Below are 17,810 nucleotides of genomic sequence, written 5' to 3'. Positions count from 1 at the left end.
CACATGACCCTGATAAAGCCCTGTATGCCGGGGCGAAATATCAGTATATTCTTTGAATTTAATTCATTTGAAAATTTTATTTCGTGACATTGGATTCTCGTCATCGTGTTGCTTTGTTCCTGTATATCATGACCCTTCGCCTTTTCTCAAAGGCTGGTTGCTTCAATCTCCTTGGCAACAAGGAATTTTCTTTAGAACTGAATTACCTGCTTTGTGCTTGCGGAGGAGAGCTGACTTCAGCGACTTGTCATGTGGAGTTCAAAAGTGATCGAAGAAGCAGTTTGATACAGTTGTAAGAGATGGAGGACAGAAAGGAATTAGGATTGGAGAACGAGGAAGAATCTCAAGAAGACAATGCCCAGTCGAGATGCGAAACTTTTAAAGGATGCTGTGTATTATTTCTTCGAAAAGAGAAGCTCATAATTGCAGTGTTTACATCCGTTATTCTTGGGTTTATCGTTGGCGTGAGCATAAATTCGGCAACTCAAAACCTGCAAGAGCCTGACCGAACAACATTGTTAACACTGATTGGGTTTCCTGGCGAACTGCTTGTAAGAATGCTTCGTATGTTGGTACTGCCGCTGATCGTTTGCAGTTTAATCGTAGGCCTAGCGGGCCTTGAGAAGCATGCATCTGGTAGGGTCGGTCGACGTGCTGTTGTCTACTACCTAGGGACAACTTTCATTGCCGCTGTTTTGGGCTTGATTATAGTTGTCATTATCCAGCCGGGTAAAAAAGCTTCAGTGCCTTCAACCTTGGCGGATCAGCCGTCAGCAAGAACCCTGGATTCATTTCTCGATCTACTAAGGTTAGTTTTCAATAATTTTACAATTTTACTTATGAAACTCTCTCATACCAACAAAGGGACCCTGCAACAAAGCTGGGTCAAGCCCCTGTCATCAGCAAGTTTTAATGTTACCCGACAACCAATTTATGCATTAATTACCTCTCTTCGTGAAGTTCAAGCGCCGGCTACTGATATTTGTTTAATTTTAGAAACAGATCCGTGCACATCGGCTCCGACACAGGTTGGAAAGTGGTTGCGTAAAATCATATGGTAAAATTAACTTACATAAGAAAAGTAATATTGTTTTGGAAGAAAGTGGGGGGGGGGGGGCCATGGCCCACGCCCCCTTCGTCGGAGGCCCTGGTACATGAACGGAGATTTTTGACAAAAATCCATAAAGAAATAATCAGTACATATTACTGTTTTCTCACTTTTGTTTAGTGAGAACGAGAAAAATCATTCTTCGTACATAACTAGCATATGATACAACAATACTTGCAGAAACAGCTGGCTTGGTGATAACGGCGTTGAATGAACATTTTGCTGATCCGTTTGCCACATGTTGAACCATAAAGGTAGCTATCAAACACCTGAGGCGTTTATTTAATTGTTCATCGCTTAGTTTGCTGGTTGCTATCGATTACATTTCCTATTGAAGAAATAGCCTCATCTTGTATTTTCTTTTTGTACACAACACAGGGTGCTTAAAATATAGGTACCAGCGTTTTATAGCGACGGCATATTTTGAATAAGAGAAATAATGGAAGTTTTGTGCAGAAGAAAACCAAATATAAGAAGCACAACTGCGCATCATAGATTGACAAAACCTTTAAAAGAAACATTTTGACTCGTCAATTTTTCTTCAACTTGAAATTCAAGTCACAGAACCTAGACATTAAGCAAGTCTTGAAATCACATCTATGCTTGGAATGTAGAAGATAAATGATCTTTCAATTTTCTTGCAAGACAGCAAACAAGTGCAGAGTTGATTCAGTGTAAAATGATGTCCAGGGCCGTAGCTACCATTATATACGAATAATGTAAAATGATGTCCAGGGGCAGGGATCCATCCGCAATTATCGAAATTCCCCTAAAAAAGTACAAAAACAAATTTAACAGAACCATAAGTATCGATTAACAATTATATGAGACCCAAAATTATCAAAATACAACATCTAATGCTGAGCACATAAGAAGTTACTAGTAATATCAATTTACCCTCCTGGATGTAAGGGCTGCAGCGCTGGGTCAAAGAGCTTTGAAGAAAATCTTTCGCGGATGACGAAAATTTGGCAGCTTCTCGATAGAACGACTGAACGAGCGACGGGAGTCTCGGATTTTAAAATGACACATTCAGGCACCGCGGAGCAGGGGGGAGGGGGTTGGCTTCTGAGGGTGCCTTAACCCCCACTTTTTGGAAAAATGCCAAATAGTAAGTAATAAACTACCAGTTTAGACGGGCCTCACTTTTCTCGACGCTCCACGGTGCCTGCATGGAAAATGGGATCATGGTAAAGTTTTGCGGTTTGGCGGAATTTGTCACCTGTTGTTGGCGGAATTTTTTACCTGTTAGTGTTGTCTTGTAAAAGACCGAAACGGCGCATTTCCACTAAAAATTGCTTGGAACAATGGATTTCTACCCATCCCCTTGATAAACCCTACATTTTATGATCTAAGCTCTTAGGAGAAAGTTACAGTATACAGGGACGCCTGCACCAGCTTAGGGCAGGAGGGGCAGTGTTGGTGCCGAGGGCAAATTGTGGAATTTTTCTACTAACATAATCAAGTATTCCTAGGTGGGAGGGGGGCAAGGGTGGGGTAACATAACAAAATATCAACTTGAATATGTGCCACCCATACAGCTGGGGCTCTTACCATTAAAGATTCTAAACATAGAGAAAATGTTGATGAAATTATCCATACATAAAAAAGGGTATTAAATGGCCTTGTCACTATGCACAATATTTGGTTTTCTAAAAATCATGGCTGTTATAAATGGGCTGGTTGTAAAATTTTGATTGCCCGCCAAGTTTTTATACCGATTTATCCTCCTTAGGTTTCTGGAGTACTTCAGAGGGAACACATCTTTTGTTTATCATCTATTATCCATTTCGCTCTGTCTCTTGTGGCCGACCCTGTCACAGACAAACTTTTCATTCTCTGCGTTTTTGTGCTGGTGTTATCATTTTTCTAATTTTTTCTAATACAGTAAATATTAACATAACGAGTGTAGTCAAAGTGGTCATTGATTATCGATACTATTCTATAGTATTTTCTTATATTTCAGGGCACTTCTTGCCCCCTCTGCCCCTCCACACCCTTCAGGTCACTGGTAAATGATGGAAACGCCCATTTTTAAAGTTTGTCTTTAAGGTAAAGAAGCAGTGACGTAGCCAGGGTTGCAAGATTGGTGGGGCAATAAAGAGAACACTTTTGCTGACCAAACCCCCCTAAGAATTTGGGAAAACACCCATTTTGTAAATGGTTTGGAAAATGTGTGGCATTTTTACGTGGCAATCCCTTCATACAATGTCATATTTAGTGTTCTGTGGCTGACCATATTCTACAACTGTTTATTTCCTTTACAATTCCACTAACGTTTAGATCCTGAGTTGTGTAAGACGAGGAAGCACTACGTGTAAAAAGTGATTTTGCAAAGTTGTAATCAAGTATCTAAAAATAAAAAACAGTTTTCAAAAGTTTTAAACCAAGTCCGTTGTCCTTGGAGCAAAATCCACGACAAGCTTTTAAGAATCCAGTTTTTTTGAAGGATTGGACTGCTTTAGTATTTTAGTTAGTTTAAGAAAGGATGCAACAATTTACCGAACGTTGCACCCCCTACACCCCTCACTCAATCCGTCTCTGTTGTTCATGTTTTTGTCTTTGTTATGTGTTGGTTGAACCCATAGTTATAAAAAAGGTTTATCACCAGAAAAATTCCAAACATAATTATTGTATGGATTCCCCATATATAGAAAGTTTAAGTGACCCCCTAGGGGCTTATGGTGCTACAAAAGTTGTAAAAGCCCTTTTTCATTGGTTTATTTATTTTGTTTCTTGAAACCATTGGTGCCCCTCCATTAATCCAGCACTTCCTACTGTACCAAAGTGGGAAACTAAACAAATGCACATTATGATAGGACCTGTCAACTTAGACATTTTGTAACCAGGACAGGATGTCTGCTAATAGCATAAGTTTTGTTCTGAAAATTTACTTTTGATAAAAATCAATTAATGAAGTATTGAGATATTGGATTCCAATGAAAGGTTGTCCTCTTCAACTAAGAGGCAGATTGTCTACACTAGGCAATTTTTATAAAAAATTGAACAGTATTTGTTCCAATTTCTTTACCAGCTATAGCCTAGTGATGCAGCTTCTGCCAGATCCTTCCAATCGCCTCTAAAGCCATATTGACCTTCTTTTGTTTATCACAATAGACCATTTTCCGTATTTTTAAGGGGTAGTAAGGAGTTGTCATTGCAGGACATTAAAGAAATGACCTTATTCAAGTAACATATATAGGAAATGCACAAACATGTAGAAACCCACACAGTTATGGTAGAGAGGGTTAAGAGGAAACATGTGCACATTTTCAAACTCAGTATGATCTGCCAACATTTTGGTTATGGGACCCTCAATAATTTTTGGGGGCCTGGGTCCCCTGCCCCCTCAACCTACCCACTTGACCCCAAGTGAGTCCTAATATTTCTGAGTTTTATCAAATGGGCTTAACAGCTGTAAGATATTTTCTTTATTTTCATTTTATTATGTTTTCTGTGCTCATTTTGTCTAAGCTTGCACAAAAGGCTAGTTTTGGTCCATTTCCTCTAGTCTCTTTCAGATAAACTGTCTTGACCACAAACTTGTCTTATGATTGTTTCTTTGAAATTGATAAGTTAGTTACTGAACCTCTGATTTTCAGTTAGCATTTATGTTAGCTGATTAGCATATGAACAACATAGTTTAACATAAGCTTTAAGAGCAGTTTAGTGGTCCCATGCATCTAACTATTTTGCTTTTTTATTATCAACAGGAATATGTTCCCAGACAATATCATACAGGCATGTTTTGAGCAGGTAAGCCAACAGTTTATACAATTTTTCATTTGCAAGGTGTATAAACAACATCCTCAATAGAATGTATACATTTCCCTATTGTTTGTATATATACATTTCATATGTACATTCAATATCTCTGTTTTGAGACCAATAAAGAAGCTAGTTTTCTTTTACTACCTAAATGTGATTATATCTTAACATTGTTAAATCCTAATTATGATTTTTTTCTATTGAACTGATTCTATAGACAGGTGAAATGTAATAAGATTTGTTTAGTAAAATCATTTATTCTGTGTCTGCTTTGTTCATGTTATCACTCATTTGCTTCTTAAATGATAAAACGATTCTTCAACACGTTTTCTATCAGTTTGTTTGTTAATGTCATGTGCATCACCCTTCCCTAATTTATGGCAAAATGGCTGTTAACACGAGATCTATCTTTATTATATTATTGTTCATTTTTTAAAATCCAGCGTGAGTAGAAAATTGTCAAACATTATGCAGATTTCTCAGAGAGGAATGATAAAACGGGAGAAAAGAGCATTTACTGTTTATAGTTCTGTTATTGAGACATTCTGTTACGAATTTCCCAGATACTTTAGTAAATACGTTCTACCAGATACAGATATTTTTATCCTGCAACAAAAAATGTGCCTACTTGGATTTTGTTCTTTGTCTGGTTATGTAACTTTCAAAAGCCTATTATAAACACAGGATGAGGTGGAATATTTTTATGTGGATCGGACAGGCAGCAAACCATTTTTCTGTGGTTGTAATGTTCGAATAGATCTCGTGTGGGCACTTTTCTGTTTCTTCTTTGCCCGCCAGCTGTAGGCTTGCTAGGGCGTTTACAATACATTTTGAAACGTGTTCGTTTGTCCAGTGGGGGCTTATGTTCTTATTACATAAAACCAACTGTGATCTCTATGTAATTGTATTCCTGTGTCTTTAGCAAATGAGCGATTAGAAAACCTGAAAAACAAGACAATCTTCTTCTGTAGTAGTTTCAAAGCGCTGCCGATTTGTTTAAAACGGTGCTTTTATAGGTTATATTATTGATTAGTCAGTATACGCCTTTGCATTGGTTTTTAGGGGGGTATTGGCCGTAGACGTACGAGCGATAAAAAATTGTGCTGCTGGCCAAATGATGACGTCGTAAAAATAAATTTTTTGGATTTGGAACATCTATAGGATAGTGCAAAATCGGCTAGATCTGTTATGGGCTGCATGAGATCTGGCCATATAGGGTATTCCCCACCAAACCAATGCATGTCCTGTTCGAAAACTTATGAACTAGGCCAAAATATCAGTAATCCTTTAGCAAACTTCAGGTCTTTCGTTGGCCATATTTCAAAACATATGGAATTGATTCAACTTGTTTTGCACATTTAGTGGCATTTTCTAGTAATATTTCTGCTAATGTGGCCGAAAAGTTAAATTTTCTACAAATCTTTTTACTCGTACTAGCTGTCTTTTTGCTCGATTTAATGGAATGTAGGGGGCTAGGGTATTCCACATGCCCCCGTCTCGTACGCTCGTGGTTATCTCGCAACCCCAAACGTTTTTTTATCTGCGAATGTAACCTATCTTGGAACACAACAGACTTAACTAAGCCCCTTGACAAACTTTGTTGCGCAATGCGGTAAGCCCAGCAGTGTATTGGGTATTAAGGCGTGTCTTTGCATATAGCAGTATTATGACGAGTGAGATTTTTTCCTGGATTCAGAGCTATAAGTCAAAGAAAAAGAAAATTTGGTACATACGATCGGAAACGTTTGATGCTTACGTTCTGATCAAAAGTCTGTTCAAATATTTGATAGCATAAAGGTGTCTTATTCGAACTGAAACAAATTATTTTGTCCCATGTCAGCTCTTATCAGACCAAAGATTTTATTGGCCTAGCAGAGAGAAGTTTTTACCCCCATACACATACGGCTAACTCAAAAAACCTTCTTTACGGAAAACGTAGAAAGCTCCTCTACAGGTGTTGGCTGAAAGAATAGCATCACAACGCCAATGAGAATTAATTTTGCAAAGAAGGCAAGAAAAATCTGCGACCCCAAGTATAAGAAGTCGTCGAATTTACGATTTGTATATAGCTAAAGAATGGAGGAATAAGAACCTGGGTGGTTAAACTATGAATGACCCTAACTTTTCACTTGGTGAATAAAACCGATGAAATGACAGAACCTTGTTAAACGTAAGAAATAATTGAGTAAAAATTGTAGCCATCAACTCCAATGTCAAGAGATCTATCGGGGAAATGATGTCAGTCTACTAGATTATGATGTGGTGCAGACCAAACAGTTTAGAAAGACGACCTTTGTGCCAGACAGGATCGAAGGCTTTGAAGATTTTGAGAAAGACCAATCTGCTCAAATGATTTGAGAGTAGAGGGTCTAACAAAAGCAATTATTTTATGACTTCGTCTACATTTAAATATACTATAGCTGCCGTAGCTAAAAGACATAATTCCTTCGGGTTTGAACTTTCAATAATGTTCAAATATACTTTAAAATTAAAGAGAAACCCTTAGCAACTAAACAGCAACATTCACACCGAGCTTCACAGAAAGAGGAACCCTCCAAAATGGACATACCTCTTGATAAGACACTCGGCGGAAGAAAGTTGCATACAAACAGGAAAATGTTACTACTGTTTTACGCTTTAAATTGGATCTAACAACCTTTGCCCAAAAGCAATTTTGATGATCAGAATGAAATGTATTGGTTTTTCATTTTCATTTATCATTTTAAAATCTTTATACACGAATTCCCTATCAGCTATAAAACAAATATAAATATACTACTTCTATTACAATTACGTCTTCAATATAATCATTCTGATGTTTCTTGGAATCTCATTCCATGTTTTGGCCCCAGTGTGAAAGAAACTTCTCTTTGAGAATTCCAAATTTTGCCTTGGGATGTCAATATCAAGCTGATTCCTTGTAGAATACCTGGATATCTCTGATCTAGTGATAAATTTACCTTTAAGGCTGTCAGGGCAAAGACCATTCATCATTTTGTACGTCATTATGGCCCTGTCATATCTAATTAGGTTCGAAACTGAAAGCAATTTACAAATCCACCCGTCCTCAAATTGTCAAATAACTGGATATCTCTGATCTAGTGATAAATTTACCTTTAAGGCTGTCAGGGCAAAGGCCATTCATAATTTTGTGAGTCATTATGGCCCTGTCATATCTAATAAGGTTCGAAACTGAAGGCGATTTACAAATCCACCCGTCCTCAAGTTTAAGGAAAGGATGTAAATTTAGAAATAAAGGAAATGCTTACGATTTTACAATAGCAGGGTTCAGTCTTGATCCGTCTTTTTAGAATAGGAAAAATGTGGATAAGTTTCCAGTTGGATAGAAATATGCCTAGAGGCTAGGCATTAGGAGAGCTGAGTTTGTTAAAGAATCTGGGCGAATTCGAACTCTACACATTTATGAAATGAGGATCTAATTAGTGACGTTAAAGTACTGTTTAAAACAAGCCCATATGATTGCTCATCTGTCTCAAAATCATTGACTTTGTTTAGCACTGATGGAGATGGCTGTTTAATTAATTGACTTTACAGATTGATGGCCCCACGGCCACTGGCCGGAGGAAGATTTGAGAAAAAAAGGAATTGACTTGAAATTTAAAAAAATTGAGAAAGTTGAAGAAACCGTATTGCATTTTTGTTTTCAGAATACAACCTGGGAAAAAATAAAGATCCAATAATATTTGAGAACCTCTTTTTAAAATATGAATGTGTTTGCAAAACTGCTTTGAACTGTAAAGTTTTTGCATTTTACAAATCAATCAAACGCAGCAAATGTATACATTAAAATAGTAAAGTGTTCTAAACGATTGCAAGAAATGACTGCAAGAAATTGTATGAAATGAATTTCAAGCTAATCTAAAAAGCGTGGTCATAAAAAATTTCTGCTTGCTTCGCTCGCAGATGGCCTCGTCTCCTGGTTTTGCCCCAGGGCCTCCAAAACCTCTCGACGGCCCTGCGTATCAGCGGTGGACCTAGGAATTTGATTTGATAAAAGGTCATAATAAGTTGAGATATATTGAAGATCTAAAACAATCCTTGGATGGAAAGAAAATCGTAGGCACTGTCCTTATGGATCTTTCCAAAGCATTTGATTGCCTCTCACATGAACTCTTACTAGCAAAATTGGAAGCCTATGGACTTAGTAGAGATGCATTATTAACTTTAGCGAATGGAAAGAAACGAAAACGTGTGTTTTCCAAGGTTCTGTCCTTGGTCCCCTTCTTTTCAACATTTTCATTAATGGCATATTCATAAACATAGATCAAAGCAAAGTATGCAACTATGCTGATGATAATACCATTTGGATTGAAGGTACTTATAAGAAGGACATATCAGCTAAACTAGAACATGAAATCAAAATCATAAACCAATGGTTTATAGACAATGCTATGCAGCTCAATAGAGACAAATGCAAACTTATGATGATTCAGCAAAACCGAACAATGTTGAAAAATGTAGCATTTATGTAAACAGGCAAATAGTTAAAGAGGAAGACAAAGTGAAATTGCTGGGCGCAACAATAGACAACCAATTAAAATTTGATGACCATAATCAAAAGTATGTGTAAAGAAGCAGAAAAAAAGATAAATGCACTTGCAAATAAGCGCCTCATTTAAACAAAGATAAAAGAAAACTTTTGATGAAAACATTTGTTTTGACATTCTTCAATTACTGTTCCTTTGTATGGATGTATTGTAGTAGGAAAAACAGTAAACTTATTAACAACGTTCATGAAAGAGCATTGCGAATAGCCTATAACGATTTTCTATCTAGTTTTGAACAACTACTGCTCGAAGTCAACACGGTTACAATCCATACAAGAAATTTAAAGCAACTTGCAACAGATATATACAAAACTATTCACCAGGAAAACCCAGGTTTCATGGAAGATACTTTTAGCATAACTGAATCACCTTATAACCTCAGGAGCTCACTTTCACTAGAGATGAACCAAAAACTATAGCATACGGATTAGACACTCATCTTACAGACGTGAAGAAGTATGGAACTCAATTCCCACAGAAATGACCTCAAGCTCAAATATAAAAGCCTTTAAAGCAAGTATCAAAACGGTATCATCGATTTCTTGCCCATGCCGCATTTGTAAACCATTTATAGGACAAGAGGGCTATATAAAATGGCAGCGAACCTCCTTTACATTGGTGTCTCTTATTAGTTATTCATTTTTTGTTGCGTTGTTAAATTCGGTTATTGTTGATATATTTAGTTGGTTTTAATTAGCTTAAGTATAGCTAGTAGTGTACGTTTACCAACTAGAAAGAAAGTGAAGAAAAGAAAAAAAAAAGAAAAAAAATATATAATATACATTTCTATGTGTGATATACGTCTTCTGTAAACTTGGACGCATCTTTTAGAGCCCCCCAATAATTGTCAAACTGTAGTATATTTCTTTTATAACAGTTTTCTGAATCAGAAGGAATACAATGGGCTAGCTATTCCACTGCACTCATTTTCCCCCCAAGAAACTCGCTATAAGAAACGAGTACTAGACAATCGGAAAAAACTTAGAAACTTCTGTACTGGAAGCAAAGAACTTTGAAATTTAGTGAAAATACACCTATATGATAGGCTGGTCGGCATTGAACTTTATACACATTGACGAGTCTCACTTGCTGCTGCTTAGATAACCCTCCCAAACAAGTTTCTGTTGGAAAAGTTCTTAGCATAAGAAATTACTGATAAGTTCCCGTTGGTTCCCGTATGTTGAAATTGATGACGTCATAATTAAGAGGCTATCAAGAAACAGTGAATATTGGAATTTCCTAAAACGTCAAGAAACTGGAGTATTCAATGTTGACCTTACTGCTTATGAAAAGATGTGTGTATGTTGTGTTTAAAGACCTTGTAGGCAAATGATTTTAACACATAAAAAGCTATTTGTGTCATTTTGGTTCAATGTGACCCCAGTGTAACAGCTGAGTCGTGCTAATGATATAGCTTTTCTCTTTAAGCTCTTCGAAGCTGTTCACGTTCTGCTATTTGTTGCTATCTTTTTTTATGGTAAATTAAACGTTTGCTGTCTCTTCTCACAGGCAAAAACATCAGTGAAGAATGTTAATGTTCCAGTGAAAAATGTGGATATAAACATGTCTGCAACGACTCTGTCAGAGCTCGAGCAGTTGAAAAAAAAGTACACGGTGAAAAGAGAAGTTATAAATCACACAACTGGAGAAAATAGGACATTTTATACAATTTATAGCCAAGTGGTAGTAGGTGGGCCAGTTGTTTACAAGTCGGGACAGAACCTCATTGGACTAGTCGTTTTCTCAATAGCAGTTGGTCTTGTCACTGCTTCTCTTGGGGACGAAGGAAAACCTTTGCTGAAATTCGTAGATTGTGTCAATAAAGTTATATCAAAGCTTGTTCGTTACGTCATGTGGTAAGTATTATCAACGAAAGAAGGGCAACTATAAGCGAATTGCAAAACTAGAAGAATGCCATTCTTCGCAGCAGTTTCCAAGAAAGCCATTCTTGCAGTTCTGCTTTTGTCCACTTTCCTTATAGTACATCTGACAATATTATATGATATTGTTATTGATCATTTAATTTTCTAACTCGTGAATAAAATACCAACAAAATGAAGGGCGAAAAGCTCCCTTTAGAAATCATGCCCTAGACATTAGAAAATCAGTCATGAGGCTACGTTCCCACATCGTCGAGAGCGAGTTGGGCCGTTGGTGAATCGGCGCAAATCGCCAAACCTACCACTGATTTAAACAGGAAGCGGTTACTTTGGAATTTTCCATAATAACCCCCAAATTTAATTGATAAAGGGGAGGGAATTGACAAGAAAAGACTCTTTTCCCCACTAACAGCCGATGCACCAGTCCTACCTAATAGCATCCAAATAAATGCTAACAACATAAAGGAATGCCTAAAGGTACGATAAATTTTATTAAAGGCATCAAGAGAAAAAAAGAGGGAGGGAGGGCCGAGAAAATAAACAGCACACTCTATTCGTCGCCTTTCACCAAGCAAAGTGAAACCAACACTATGCCAAAAAACCTTGAATACCCCTAAGAATAACCTAGGGAATGAAAACCGCCATGAGCCATAAATGTTGCCCTAGCATTACTAAACAAATCCCCCGGAGGCCAAGACCACTTCGCAATACCAATAAACGAGTAACGCAAATGCAAGAGAACCACGAGAAAGCGTGGCACATGAGACCAAAAAATGAATAACAGTCAATAATCAACTCAGGAGTAACAGCCAATGCAAAAGCCCCTCGTTAAATTAACTCTGGTTAGATTTCATTTAATCATCATATCTCACAAAGCTAGTTAAACTGGTAAAACTGGCAAAACTGGTCAAAGTTGTGGTTGCCAGAGTGATAAGAGTTTATGATATTAAGAAATTGTTTTATGTTGTTAAGTACATGAAGGAATTGAAAAAATCTTCGTATCAAATACATGCTAATATATTGTCACCACCTTCACTTTTTGGGGAAGTTCGACTCAAGTTGTATTGTGGTAGACTGTCATTTTTAACCTTGCATTATGCTTTTTTAGCCGCCCTTTCTTGCTTGCCAGCCTCATTCGACAATTCCGCTTTGTATGCAGCATTTCACCATCCATTCGTTGAATATAATCGTGTTTTTCTTTTCATCGAGGTATTCTCCCATCGGCATTTGGAGCCTTCTGGCCGTTTCATTTGCTCAGATGAACGATATAAGCGGAACATTTGAAAGTCTGGGGCTTTTGGTTCTGTGTGTTATTCTCGGACTGCTCATCCATGTGTTTTGTGTTTATCCTGGAATATACTTCATTTTCTTGCGAAAAAATCCATATGTCTACATGAAGGGGTTGCTGCAACCACTCATCACTGCGTTTGGTACAAGCTCAAGGTAACGAACGATCCATAGCCTCGCCTTGTTGTAGCTACTTCTCAGAGAAGAGGCTACTGTTTCTTGCAAAAGTGAAATAACACAAAGGAAGCATTGCATCAAACAATAGATTATATCATACCCATCAAGCAAAGATGACAATTAGGATAAGATGTGTTAGCTTCAGAGTTATACTTTAAATAATTTATACTTTAAACCATAAAGTTTGACTAATATCACTTGCAAAAGCATTTGACATTTAAATTGCTTCTACATCGGAGGACATCCATAATATACTTATGTACACTCCCTGTAAAAGCGCTGTCACATATCAGGAATAAGCCAATAAGCAGCGGCGGACACTTGGGGGAGGGGGCGAGGGGGGGCGACCGCCCCCCCAATACTTTAGAGGACAATGGTCTTTTGTTCTAAAATAATGGTAAATGTGACGTCTTTTTATTAAAACGATAGGCTTGCGCCCCCAATATTTGATCAAGTGCCCGCCCCTGCCAATAATGGACATGGGAAGAATAGGCGTGACGGTCTCTTACCTTAAAGAAATAAAAATAATTTCTCTACATTTGTTCCGTGTTAGCAGGTGGTTAATAGCCCTTGTTTATTCATTTGATACGAGCCTGCAATCAAAAGATATTTGTGAAGCTATACAGCTGCTTTTCCTCAAACCTCCTTTTCACATTGTATGCAAATGTAACAGTTTCGTGGAACCTCCACCTTCCTTTATGGAGCCTTATGTTCTTTATGGATACTTGCAATAGTATCCATAAATAAGGTGTCAAAACTACAACAGTGAGCCAAAGTATAATTAAGCATCTACAATAGGTTTTTTGTTGGAAACCCAGTTGGCAATGTCTGTTCTTGGAAATGCGAACACCTTCCTGCCAACGTTATATAAGAAGAACGACAGAATATTTTGTCAATAAGAATGTGGAAGGGAGAGGCTGCAATGCTTTGATAGAAAGATATGCCTTTTAGGTTTACAAAAGTCTAGAAAAGTCTGACGAGACATATGAAATGCTGTTATGAATGATGTATCTTTATGCAATAGAATAGATAGTACGTCATATTTTAATTCCCAGAAATTGATATATACCTTGAGTATAGTTGTGTTGCCTTATCAACAAAGGCTTAATCTGCAAATCATTTTGCTTTTCAGTGCAGCGACATTGCCGGTCACAATGAAGTGTCTACAAGAAAAGCAGAAGGTTGATAGTCGTATTGTAAATTTCATGGTTCCAATTGGTGCCACTGTGAACATGGACGGTGGAGCACTTTATGAGTCGCTTACCTGTATATATCTAGCACAAGCATACGGCTATGATCTTGATTTCGGAAAATACATTGCCATCAGGTAGATCGTCGTTCTGTTGTTGCTTTCTTTGCTTTAGAATCGTTGCTAAAAGTAGTAAAACACCTGCCAGCAATGAATTTATTTTGAACGTAAGAACAAAGAATAGCATTAAAGGTGGGCGCTAGGGCACTGAACTTTAGGGCACTGAAGTCTAGGGGATGCCTATAAGGCAACATTGTGTTCCCTCAAACTAGTTGTTTGCTTATAAAAAAGGTAAACGAATCACCAGAGTCCAGAAAAGTTGTCACCCTTCCTCCGGCCAAGAAAATCTTGCTTTTGCACCTATCTGGGGGGTATACATCTAGTCTTGATTCCTTCTCCTTGCAACTTTTTTCCAAAACATTGTTGAAGAATGGTTTCTTGTTTTCAATTACAGATATTTGTTGAGACGGATCTAAAGTTACGTGTTTTTATCAATTGATAATAGAAGTGTGTTATAATTTAAATAAATCGATTATCCAAAGTTAAAAAAGTTTAGCAGTGCAATTGAGTCCTGCAAACTCATTAATTTTTAAAATTAAGGAAGGTGCTTGCGTATTTTGAAAACCAAAAGGCAATACGATTTCTTCAACTTCATCAAGTTTCCATGTTTTTGGTCAACTTCCTCAATTTCTCTTTGTTTTCACAACCCTCCTCCGGCCCGTGGCCGGTGGGCCGTCGTGTTTTCCTGACTCTGAGAATCACTTTTGAACTGTATAATTATCTATACAATGCGCTTACCTTCACATTGCTTGTTTCAGAATTTTATAAAAACCCTCATCTGTTAGATAAAATTGTTAATGTGTGTTGCTCAGATGAAATAAATGTGTGACCCTTGATATCAAACCGAAATGCAGAACTACTGCTAAACATTCAATTGCAGGAAGAAGCCTTACTTCAAAGATACGGAACAACAATAGACAGTTCATAGCTGCATCATTGACCATTGAGTTGGTTATCTTGCAGCATTTAAAAAGAAAGTTTTTTTTTCGACTCACTAGCCCCTCCTGTGCCTTCTTCTTAAGCATTCATAGGTTTTTCATTGTTTCTGTTTCCAGTCTTGCTGCAACAATGGCATCAATTGGATCTGCGGGAGTGCCATCAGTTGCACCAGTTGCTATCCTCATCGTTCTTCAGGCAGCTGGCTTGCCACCCGAAGCGGTTTCCTTGGTTTTTACCGTTGATTGGTTCTTGTAAGTATGGTTTCTTTTATTCTCCCTGTATGCTATTTATTGGTACCGTTAATGAAAGCAGTTGAAGCAACATTTTTTGAACACAACTTCATTTACTGAGTCAAATGATCTGAAAGGAAATTATTGACACCAATTCACTTGCTTACATGCTTGTATACTGAACTTTTGTGGGCCCTGGTTGGTCATACGAGGAAGCCAATCAAACACGCCATTCGTTTTCTTCAAGCCTTATTCATCTGCACTTTCCTATAAATTTACGCTCGCCCTCTTTTCGTCATCCCATGTTATTTACACTGGGAGGTGTAGGGCCAAAAGTTACTTTTAACATCTTGCTTTGCTTTTTCGGTCCATCTTGTAATTTTGTAGATTAAAAAGCTTATCGACGCATCTTTTGGGTAGATACAAACAGTTAGAAGTTCAAGTAACATATTTTATGACAAGATCGTATGAAAAAGTACAACTTTGCATATGAATTCTTATAACATTTCCAGTCTACATCAGTTGTAAAAAGAATTTAATGTCTTAATTGCAGGGATCGTTTCAGAACAGCAGTAAATGTCTGCGGGGATTGCTTTGGTGCAGCAGTAGTTGCGCATTTATCAAAGAACGATCTTTGTCTCCCAAATGCTATGGAAGGAAATTCAGTTGTTCTGAACGATAGAAATGCAGAGAAAAACGCGTCTTTACTATCAGTAGAGGGCGCAGAAAGCAGCTCTACCACCATGTTGTAAACAAATCGCAATAAATTTTCAGGCTTCATCCCGTCATTTCAGCACGTTTAAATGACATTCAGACGTCTAGTTCACCACTTTTGTCTGTAAATAGAGTACTTTGGGTGTTTTGTGGTGATAATATAATTTTAGCTTAATTCTATTGTGTTTTCTTGGTGATAAACAAACCACTAAGGAGAGCAAGGAGTGACAAGACGATTACATTAAACTCCACAAATTTCTGACGGTTAAACAACTCGGCTCAAAATTGTTACCGTCCGCAAATTTCACTCCCGAAAAACTACATAGAAACTTTGAAATATAGTAATTTATTGACCAGGCAATTTAGAGGAGGTGGGGTTGCAATACTAACATGGGAAGATAAAAACGAGGGGCAATTCACTCTTGCAAATAGCGTACGAGGTTTTCCCTTAAACAAAGGATTTCTGGGGATTTCCAGATAAAACAATAGGATTTTAGAAAAGGTGTACGAGATTATCTTTGAGTGATTTGCCCCTCAGATAAGAATTCGAATACAGAAGGATGCTTGCTTGATTCATTCTCTTTCTCAGTATGCCCATCATCAAGCATGATTAACGCCCAAGCTTCCTCCAAATTTTCTTATTCGACTTTCCTGTATTTGGAAATGGTTCTTCTGAGAATTTATCTTTTACATTTTGTCCGAAATTGTCTGAAATCAACCTTCTCGGTCCGAAATGTTCCATACGAAAATTAAACGTGCGAAATTAACACTTCCGAAATTTTTGGGTATTGGTGTAAACTTTGTAAACATAGATTTATTGGCTTTTTTCTAATTATTCTGTTGTAACAAGTTTTGTTTAGGCTATGTCACCTTGGTGTAGAAGCTTGACATTTTATCTATTCATGATAGATGGTGTATTACTTAGTTTCTATGTCTCTCATGTACTTTTGCATACTTTTATAGCTTCATATAATGTGGTGAACTGTATTGCTTTAAATTCAAACATAAGGAACTTAAACGCAGGAACAATAAGGCTTCTAGTTTTCAACACTCGTTTGTGTAGCTACGTAATCGTTTCAGAGATACGACAATGTGTGTCTTTTGTGTATGATTAAGTTTAGTTAATATAAGCAGCTTGGGCTCTTTTGACAGATCTATCAGTAATTTATTGCATAGTTAAATAAAGCGGAATTCTGCATTTTTATGAGTAATAGGAATAACGCTTTACAGAACTGATTTTCGTGTTCCCGTGTAATGTCTTGGTAGCGTGTTGAAAGTTTAGCTTTCTCTTTAATGTGTATATTTCAGCAAAGATTTGACTATTTTTTCTCAATATCTGTTATTTTGGTATATGTTGTCCTTGAATTGTCTGATTATTCGTATCCAGTTATAGGAATTAAACTAACATCAATTTGTTTTGTTAAATTTGGTTTCAACTTTAATTTCGTTGCAATTTTGTGCAACGTTGCAATTTTGTGCTACCAATGACTATAAACACATTTTAATGACTAGCGTAAACTTGAAAGAGTGTGTTAGAAGTGAGATAAACGAATATAAATTGAATAAAAAGCTCGATGATCAGTTCGATGGAATGCCTTATTCCTAAATTACAAATTTCCTTTTAATCAGACAGTCCCTTTCGTAGGCAAGGTGACAAGCAATGATTTTGGAGAGTAAGTTTTCAGCAATGCTATTCAATTCCATTGATTGGTTTCTCTAAGTGATGTTGTGTTTGTAAGTCATCGTTAGTCAGTGAGTGATGTCATAACTGATTGCAGCACGATTAATGGTATTTTATAAAAACAGCGAATAAAAATACGTCGAGGTTTG

General features: G+C 37.1%; 1 protein-coding gene across 1 annotated transcript; it reads left to right on the top strand.

The window, feature by feature from the left end:
- The first annotated feature begins 216 nt into the window (after positions 1-216).
- Positions 217-17,292, top strand: LOC135694718 (excitatory amino acid transporter 1). The gene is made up of 7 exons (XM_065213560.2): positions 217-808; positions 4,822-4,864; positions 10,954-11,300; positions 12,534-12,767; positions 13,921-14,115; positions 15,153-15,287; positions 15,820-17,292. Exons 1-7 carry the CDS (start codon positions 300-302, stop codon positions 16,016-16,018), a joined length of 1,662 nt encoding a protein of 553 aa, XP_065069632.1. The 5' UTR covers positions 217-299; the 3' UTR covers positions 16,019-17,292.
- Positions 17,293-17,810: the final 518 nt, after the last annotated feature.

Source organism: Rhopilema esculentum, chromosome 8 (assembly GCF_057945365.1).
Source record: "Rhopilema esculentum isolate cy_ngs chromosome 8, ASM5794536v1, whole genome shotgun sequence".
NCBI classification, from domain to species: Eukaryota; Metazoa; Cnidaria; class Scyphozoa; order Rhizostomeae; family Rhizostomatidae; genus Rhopilema; species Rhopilema esculentum.
Note: the sequence above shows the minus strand (reverse complement) of the source record. Positions and strands in the feature narration are given on the sequence as shown.